This window comes from Muntiacus reevesi, chromosome 22, assembly GCF_963930625.1.
Source record: "Muntiacus reevesi chromosome 22, mMunRee1.1, whole genome shotgun sequence".
NCBI lineage: Eukaryota > Metazoa > Chordata > Mammalia > Artiodactyla > Cervidae > Muntiacus > Muntiacus reevesi.
Genome location: NC_089270.1, coordinates 14,617,627 through 14,626,763, shown reverse-complemented (window position 1 = coordinate 14,626,763; position 9,137 = coordinate 14,617,627). Strand labels below are relative to the sequence as shown.

Here is a 9,137-nt window from a genome sequence, read left to right as displayed (position 1 = left end):
AAATATTTTCTGAATCTACATCAATATTTTGAAGGGATTTAGCACACTGCTGTTAAAAGGCACTGGTGTATATAATAAAATCACATACTTGAGACATTCAAGGCAGAGAAGCACAAAGTAATAGACACAGCTATACCAAGGAAACAGTTTATGAATTAAAAACTCTCCATTTAAATTTGAGAAGACACTTTAGGCATGACAAATATATGGGGCCAAAAAGCTTCTTAAGGTCTACTAAGAATACTCAACAGATAAGTTTCACAGAGGGATCTAGTACTATATGGACCTCCCTGGTGGCTCAGCAGTAGAAGAATCCACCTGCAATGCAGGGGACTCAAGTTCAAGCTCTCGGTTCAATCCCTAGGTCAGCAAGGTCCTCTGGAGAAGGGAATGGCAACCCACCGCAGTATTCCTGCCTGGGAAATCCCATGGTCAGAGGAGCCCGGTGGGCTACTGTCCATGGGGGTCGCAAGAGTCGGACACAACTTAGCAAGTAAACCACCATCACCGCTAAAATTTCTGACCACTTAATCCTCATCCTTCCAAAGCATAAACCAGCCAGGGCAAGTAGGATAAAAAAAAATTTTTTTTAAACCTGTGCATAATATCCTAATCAAAATAGGTTTCTCAGGAACCCCACAATTTAAGCAGGTATAAGACCTCTGCAACGTTAATAACAACTGAGACGGTATGTATGTGTATGAGCAACCAGCACGTGAACCACAAGAGAGCCAAAGGCACGCGCTGAGATTTGGAGGTCCAGCCCCAGAGCAGCACTGGAAGGTGGAAGGTGCTCTGCCTTCTCCGATAGCAACAGGACAAAGGATCTGAGGCAGGTTTGAAAGGGCTGGAGTTTTCTGGGCCTCGTCAACTCTTCAAAAACTAACCAGTGAAAGTTCAAATCGATGATAAAGCCCCTGGAGTTAAGCGTTAGTTGCTCAGTTGTGTCTGACTCTTTGTGATCCCATGGACTGTAGCCCAACCAGGCTCTTCTGTCCCTGGAGTTCTCCAGGCAAAAATACTGGAGTGGGTAGCCATTCTCTTCTCCAGGGAATCTTTGAGACCTAGGAATCGAACCCGAGTCGCTTACATTGCAGGCAGATTCTTTTACTGTCTGAGCTACCAGGGAAGCTGGCCATGCAGGAAAAGTTCCCAAAGAAAGGATGTTACTAAATAGTATGAAGAAAACTGGTCATCACATAATAAAAAATAGCCAATAGTAAAAAAATAAAAATAAATTTTCTCTCTCTCACACAAACACAAATCAATTCCAGGTGGATTAAAGACTACATATGAGAAACTTTATTAGAATAAATGATAAATTTCTTAAGACACAAAAAAGAACATGTAAATACAGTAAGTTTTCTGTACCAAAATACAAAGTGAGGAGATAAGCCACAAAGTGAGAGAAGATAATGTGCAATAAAAATAAATGGAAAAATTATATCCTATTAGGAAGAACTCGAAGGTAAACAAGGAAAAAAATAGAAAAATGGAAAAAAGCATTTCACAGAAGCCAGTCAACTAATAATCATGGCAACATGTTCAACTCAACAATCAAGAAAATGCAAACTAAAGTCATAATAAAATATCATCTTACACTTAACAGACTGGCAAATGATTCAGGTCTTACAACAGTAAGTAAATAAATCATTTTCCAAAATGGTGTGTAAACTGGCACAACCATTTCGGAAAATAATTTCACTATCTTACAAAGCTGATCAAGCCAACTCTACTTCTGGATATGTACTCTAAAAAAAACTTGAACATGCATGCAAACCAAGAAACTGTATTCAAATGTTCACTTTAGCACTGTAAAGCAAAAATATGGAAAACTCTACCCAACAAATTTTAAAAGCGAACCTGCTGAATGAAAAGATCAAATGACTAAGACTACGTACAGAATGAGACTATTCTTTATAAAGCTCACCAATGTAAGTACACAACATGTAGCTTTCATATTTGTATGAAAACAAAAGAGCAAAGAAACGAATGCCTCAGGACAGTACTGACCTCTAGCGAGAACGGTTGGCTGGCGATTGGAATTGAGAAGGAACAAAAGGCACAGTCAGGACCACCAGGATTGTTATTAAATAGGGACTGAACGCACAGGTGTTTCATTACCATGCTTAAAAACTTACACGTCGCACAAGTATTTCCACTTATCAAATATTAAATATAGAAATACAGTCATCAGTGGTTACCAGAGACAGTGTAGGGGATGGGAGAAATAGGTAAAGGGGGTCAAAAGGTATTAACACAAATTTCCAAATATAAAAAAATAAGTCCTGGGCATGTAACGTATGGCACTGTGATTATAGTTAATAGTGTTGTATGGCATATCTGAAAGGAGCTGAGAGAATAGATCTTAAAACTTCTCATTTCGGGGAACTTCCCTGGTGGTCCAGTGGCTAAGACTCCTCACTCCCAATGCAGGGGGCCTGGGTTCAATCCCTGATCAGGGAATTAGATCCCACATGCCACAACTAAATAAATTTAAAAAAAAAAAAAAAACTTCTCATTTCAAGCGAAAAAACTATGATGATGGAATTCTTGTGGTGACCATTTCACAATGTATATGTATACTGAATCATTATGTTGTACACATAAAACTTATAACAATATCTCAATATAATAAATGGAAATAAGTGACCAAAAAATGAGAAGTAGTGACCAGAAACACTTTTATACTGCCAACCAGCAGCTATGAAAAAGAAAAAACAACAAAAACCACCAGAATTTTTGCACTACAGTGGAATTCCCAGAGTTCCCTTCAAAGAAACTACCATACTGTTTTCTTACCCATGACACATTTATTTTGCAACCAGGTGATCTTGTACTTCTTCATCTCCCGCACCTATTTCTCTCTCCTTTCCCCATCCACCTCCTCTGGCAACCACATGTTTGTTCTTGGATGACTATGATGAGACTAATTCTCTTGGATGACTTACAAATGGATCTTCAGGTTGTTTCCAAGGAAGAGTTTCAGAAAAGTTTTTAGCAATGGCAAGACAGGCAGAAAACAAAATTAAAGATTCACGAGGTTACTAATTGGAAGGACAAAATCTTAATGCATAAAGAATCTTATTTCTAAATAGTATAAGTCTACAACTGCTGAAGAGACAATTGCTCAGTCGGTTGCCTTTAACCTCCTTAAGGGTTAACAAAAATCTTTGTATTAAACATAAAGATCCTTTCTTTGGAGAAAAAAATATTTCAGCCAACCTACTAAATCAATTTTGTATTTGAAGGGTGGAGAATAAACAATTACATCGTTTTGAAAAGATTCTATACAAGCAAAAACAAAAGCAAAGTTACATACACTATACAGAAAGAATAACAGACACATAATACTCATTTCTATTCATAATAGATACAATATATTTTTGAATCAATAAATAGCACTGATGTGAATCCAACTTTCTGATCTCTGTACTTGGTAGTATATATGAGAGTTTTACTATTTTGATTTGCTGGAATATTACTACACAAATTTATATATGGTTTTAATATATAAAAGTTCTTTTGCTACTTGTCACTCTACATAAAGCAGAAAAAGAGACAATGACATCCCAATATAATTTCTTTAGCAGTCTGATATAAGAAACCACAGAAAACATTCTTAACTAATAAGACATGAATTAGATTCTAAATGTATTTTCTATAAGACATGGAGGAAAAAAGGAACAAAACTCTTTTAAGTTTACCATCTTCAAGAGTAGTTTATGCAATTTTTACAGTCATATCTAGGCATTTAACAGCACTGTAGAGTTTAAAATGTATTTAGGAATTAACAGAATAATACTTTTTAGAGTACAAAGGTTATTCAAATGTTTAAAAGATAGTTACACAGAATATAGTGAAATTAAGCAAAAACATTACCAAGTAATTTATTTTTAAAGTGGCAGTACAACACAGGTAAATGCAGCAGCTTTAATGATGGTATGGGAGAATCACACAAAAGCACCTAGAAATACTTCTTAAATGTGCAAATTTTTACTTTTTCTTTTTTTCCATTTATAATTTAGAATTTTAGCTCTCTTTTACATCTTTTTGGTAGATGGTATTAACATCCGACGTTAAAGTGACAGGCCTCACAACTTAGTAGCCATCTTTGAGCATTTCATCCTTCTAATTCCCATCAGTATAATCACCTTTCAAACACAGAATTCCTTCGACCTGATTCACATTTCATATCTCAAAAAATGCTTTTAATAAAGAGACTGCATACTGAATCCACTTTAATCTTTTCATACCATTGTCAGGTCCTTCAGGGCTGTACTTCTGATGGCCCGTACATAATGTAACAGTTAGCCACGTGTGGTTTACTTCACATTACTTCCCTTAGGAGTAGTTCATATTTTATGGGTAGCTAGAGTACCAACTTAGTAATGTTAGATGACTCCAGTATGTATAAAATTAGTAATGGAAATATAACACCTTCATGCTCTCAAATGCTATACTCATGACAAAGGCAGAAATAAAAGAAAAAACATTTTTTAAATAACCTTAGAAAGAATAAAAGATCCACCTCCCCAAATAAATATAACATTAGGCAACCATCCCTAGACAAGTATTATAATACAGGAAGCCCATTAGACCTGGGGAAGAGCTGAAGCCAGGTTTTGAGCCTTACTCTCCACATGCAGCCAGTTGTAGCCAGTCCAGTGAGTGCTACAGAGTCATCTGCTTTGGGGGTTGACTGAAATACGGTTACAGTTGTACAAGAGAACATCAGTTCAGATTCAGCAGTGACTTATGGACTTGCCCACAGGCTGACAGCAAAAACTGCCCTAATTTAGGAACATTTAGGTTGGCTTCATGAAAGACCTTTTTCTGCTAGCTGAGTTCTCTTTTATATTTTCTTTACCTTATTTTTTTCATTGAATATACACAAAGCACTAGCTTTTGTAACGTGGCTTTTTGCCTTGCTGTACTGACAAGTCTAGGCTGTCATTTAACAAGGCCCATCACAGCTACTAGGCAGTTAACTTCAGGACTGGGTGGATGGAGCAGTGTTCTGCATTGCCCCAGCTTCCTCATGAAAAAGATGACTGACAGCAATAAACTATACTAAATTCTAAGGCATAACTAAAGGAGAATTCAAGAACGTCTGGAAGAGAAGTACCAAACTGCACTGCAAATACAAAATAGAGTAATTTAATATTCTTCATAAATATTTATAAAAATATATACATATAATGAATAAGTCACTTTATAATGCTGGTAAAACCATGAAGAGCTGTTAGATCAACAGGTGTATAAACAGCCTGCCTTCAAAACAATGTAAAGAAATATTTTCAATTAAAATTCAGTAAGTACACTGGAGAGAAATATAACAGGAGAAAAAAAGTTTTATCTTCCTTTGCTTTTACAATATCTTTTATTGGTAAAGATGGATATGAACTAATCAACAGTTCAACTAAAGTCTATAAAGGGTTTTTGTAGAAATGAATTCAATATCTCATAATAAATAAATCCAGATTCTGTACAGTTAGAAAAACTATGATGGTGGCAAACAGCAAAATAGAAAGATAATAAATCTCAGATTCAGAATGAAATAATTAAATCAAAGAGTGTTAAACATACTCGGAGTTGCATCATTAGGGAGTCACATAATGGACACCACTCCCATTCAATCAAGGTCTCTCAAATGGGCACTAGAATAATGCTGACTCTAAAGCCTTCTCCTCTAATCTCATGTGATTCCATTTTTTATTACTATGAAACAAAACCCCTTTCACATGAAAAAATAAGTGTAGATTCATTCAGATGGAATTGTTCATTTAGATCTTTTGGTGTCCTAACAATTCAAACTGAAATGAAGCCTATAAGCCTATAGGCTTCTGAAAACACAGCCCAGGGACACTCAGAAAGATGAAACATTTTTCCTACTTCTGTAAATATCCAAGGAATTGACAAATCAACACCTAGAAGAAAGCAAGGCATAAATTCATCAGCACCAAGGAGAAATGATCTTCAAATGGAGCAGGTCTGTTAGGAGTCCTGGTATCTCTGAGTTGACCAACAGGTTCTTATCTCCCCAGAGGGAAAATCCAATGCCTAAGGTTAACACCTTTAGGCAAAAGGTAAAGCTCAGCAAGTGACTTCATTTTGCATTTTCACTCATCCACACTTTAAAAAAAAAAAAGTTAATTTCAAGGTTCTGGCACTCCACTCTGTTAAATGTTTCTTTTTTTTTTTTTTGGAGGAGGTGTCAGCTTAGACTGTCTGCTTTCCCTACTTCATTATTTGTTAAAGTGGGAAATATTAACTTTATTACTAGTAATTCTTCAGCTACCATTCCAAAAGTTGCACTCAGTCACATACAACAGTTTACATTTACATGACACTCTAGTAATAGTTAAAACTGCTCAAAGGTGGCCATCACAAAATCCTCCTTGTCTTTCTTGCCTATCAGATAAGACTAAACTGTTGGTGACTGGAACTCAAGTCACATACAGTCAACCACATTGCTGGATCCGTGACCTACATCTCGGATTTGGCTAGTTAAACAGGCACACACAGCTACACCTGCTCCAGCTCTGCAGTGAGACACAGATCCAACAAGCTCCCACCTGAAAAGACAGAGAAGAAAGGATGTTATCTTAAATCATGATTCGCTTCACTCATAAGAGAAAACAAAAACTCCCTATTCAGAGACTGGTTCTGAAAGACAGTAAGCTATCCCCAAACATTTCTTTTAACTACATCCAGCAGCGTTTTCCCTTTTATGGATCACAGCCTTGTCATGGTGAAAGGGCTTATGTGATTCAATGAAGCTATGAGCCATGCCACACAGGGCACCCAAGACGGATGGGTCCTAGTGAAGTTCTGACAAAACATGGTCCCCTGGAGGAGGGAGTGGCAGTCCACTCCAGTATTCCTGCTGCAAGGACCCCATGAAGGATGAAAAGCAGAGAAGATATGACACCCAGAAGTTGAGCCCCCCAGGTCAGAGGTGTCCAATATGCTGTTGGGGAAGAGTGGAGGGAAGTATTAGGTTGGTGCAAAAGTAACTGTGGCTTCTCACTGTGGAACTGCAGTTTGATATTGGAATACATTCTTAAATAAATGCTTTATGTTACACATCATTTTAATGTGCATTTCTTGCTTTATGTTTTTTGCTAATGACTTATTACTTGCTATTTTATATTTATTTTAGATTATAGAAGTGATGTTAGACAAAACACAAATTCAAGCGATTTTTTTATTTGAGTTTAAAATGGGTTGTAAAGCAGCACAGACAACTTACAACTTCAACAATGTATTTGGCCCAGGAACTGCTAATGAACATACAGTGAGGGTGGTTCAAGAAATTTTGCAAAGATGATGAGAGCCTTGAAGATGGAAGAGACTAGTGGCCATCAGAATTTGACAATGACCAACTGAGACCAATGAACCAATTGAGACCAACAGAACAGTATGAGAAGGAAGAAAATACGACACTGAAAGATGAACCCAACCAAGTCAGTAGGTGTCCAATACACCACTGGAGAAAAACCAAGAAACAGCTCCAGAAGGAATGAAGAGGCTGAGCCAAAGTGGAAATGATGCCCAGCTGTGGATGTGACTGGTGATGGAAGTAAAGTCTGATGCTGTAAAGAACAGTATTGCATAGGAACGTGGAAAGTTAGGTCCATGAATGAAGGCAAATTGGAAGTAGTGAAACAGGAGATGGCAAGAGTGAATATCAACATTTTAGGAATCAGTGAACTAAACTGGGCTGGAATGGGCAAATTTAATTCAGATGACCATTGTATGTACTACTGTGGGCAAGAATCCCTTAGAAGAAATGGAGTAGCTTTCATTGTCAGCAAAACAGTCCAAAATGCAGTACTTGGATGCAATCTCAAAACAACAGAATGATCTCAGATTGTTTAGAAGGCAAAACATTCAATATCACAGGAATCCAAGTCTATGCCCCAACCACTAGTGCCAAAGAAGATGAAGTTGAACGGTTCTATGAAGACCTACAAGACCTTCTAGAACACCCAAAAAAGATGTTCATTATATGGTACTGGCGTGCAAAAGTAGGAAATCAAGAGACATCTGGAGTAATAGACAAGTTTGGCCTTGAGTACACAATGAAGCAGAGCAAAGGCTAACAGCTTTGCCAAGAGAACACACTGGTCATGGCAAACACCTTCTTCCAACACCACAAGAGACGACTCTACACATGGACATTACCAATGATGGTCAATACCAAAATCAGATTGATTATATTCTTTGCAGTCGAAGATGGAGAAACTATACAGTCAGCAAAAACAAGACCAGGAGTTGACTGTGGCTCAGATCATGAACTCCTTATTACAAAAATCAGACTTAAACTGAAGAAAGTAGGGAAAATCACTAGGCCATTCAGGTATGACCTAAATCAAATCCCTTATGATTACACAGTGGAAGTGATTCAAGGGACTAGACCTAATAGACAGTGCCTGAAGAACTATGGGCAGAGGTTTGTAACACTGTATAGGAGGCAGTGACCAAAACCATTCTCAAGAAAAAGAAATGCAAAAAGGCAAAATGGTTGTCTGAGGAGACCTTACAAATAGCTGAGGAAAGAGAAGCAAAAGGCAAAGGAGAAAAGGAAAGATACCCACCTGAATGAAGAGTTCCAAAGAATAGCAAGAAGAGATAAGAAAGCTTTCCTTCATGAACAATGCCAAGAAATAGAGGAAAACAACAGAATGAGAAAGACTAGAGATCTCTTCAAGAAAATTAGAGATTCCAAAGGAACATTTCACGCAAAGATGGGGACAACAAAGGACAGAAACGGTATGGACCTAACAGAAGCAGAAGAGAAACTGTACAAAAAAGGTCTTAATGACTCAGATAACCATGATGCTGTGATCACTCAGCTAGAGTCAGATGTCCTGGAGTGTGAAGTCAAGTGGGCCTTCAGAAACATTACTATGAACAAAGCTAGTGAAGGAGATGGAATTCCAGTTGAGCTATTTCAAATCCTAAAAGATGATGCTGTGGAAGTGCTGCACTCAATATGCCAGCAAATTTGGAAAACTCAGCAGTGGCCACAGGACTGGAAAAGGTCACTTTTCATTCCAATCCCAAAGAAGGGCAATGCCAAAACTTTTCAAACTACTGCACAATTGTGCTCATTTCACATGCTAGAAAGT

At 37.4% G+C, this 9,137-nt stretch overlaps 1 protein-coding gene across 1 annotated transcript in view; it reads right to left on the bottom strand.

The window, feature by feature from the left end:
• Nucleotides 1-5,353: 5,353 nt before the first annotated feature.
• The window catches only part of KLHL8 (kelch like family member 8), a 48,695-nt gene continuing 44,911 nt past the window's right edge, over nucleotides 5,354-9,137 (bottom strand). Inside the window, exon 10 of the mRNA XM_065914288.1 lies at nucleotides 5,354-6,578. Coding sequence (XP_065770360.1) covers nucleotides 6,455-6,578 — 124 coding nt within the window. The 3' untranslated portion in view covers nucleotides 5,354-6,454. The remainder of the gene's footprint in view (nucleotides 6,579-9,137) is intronic.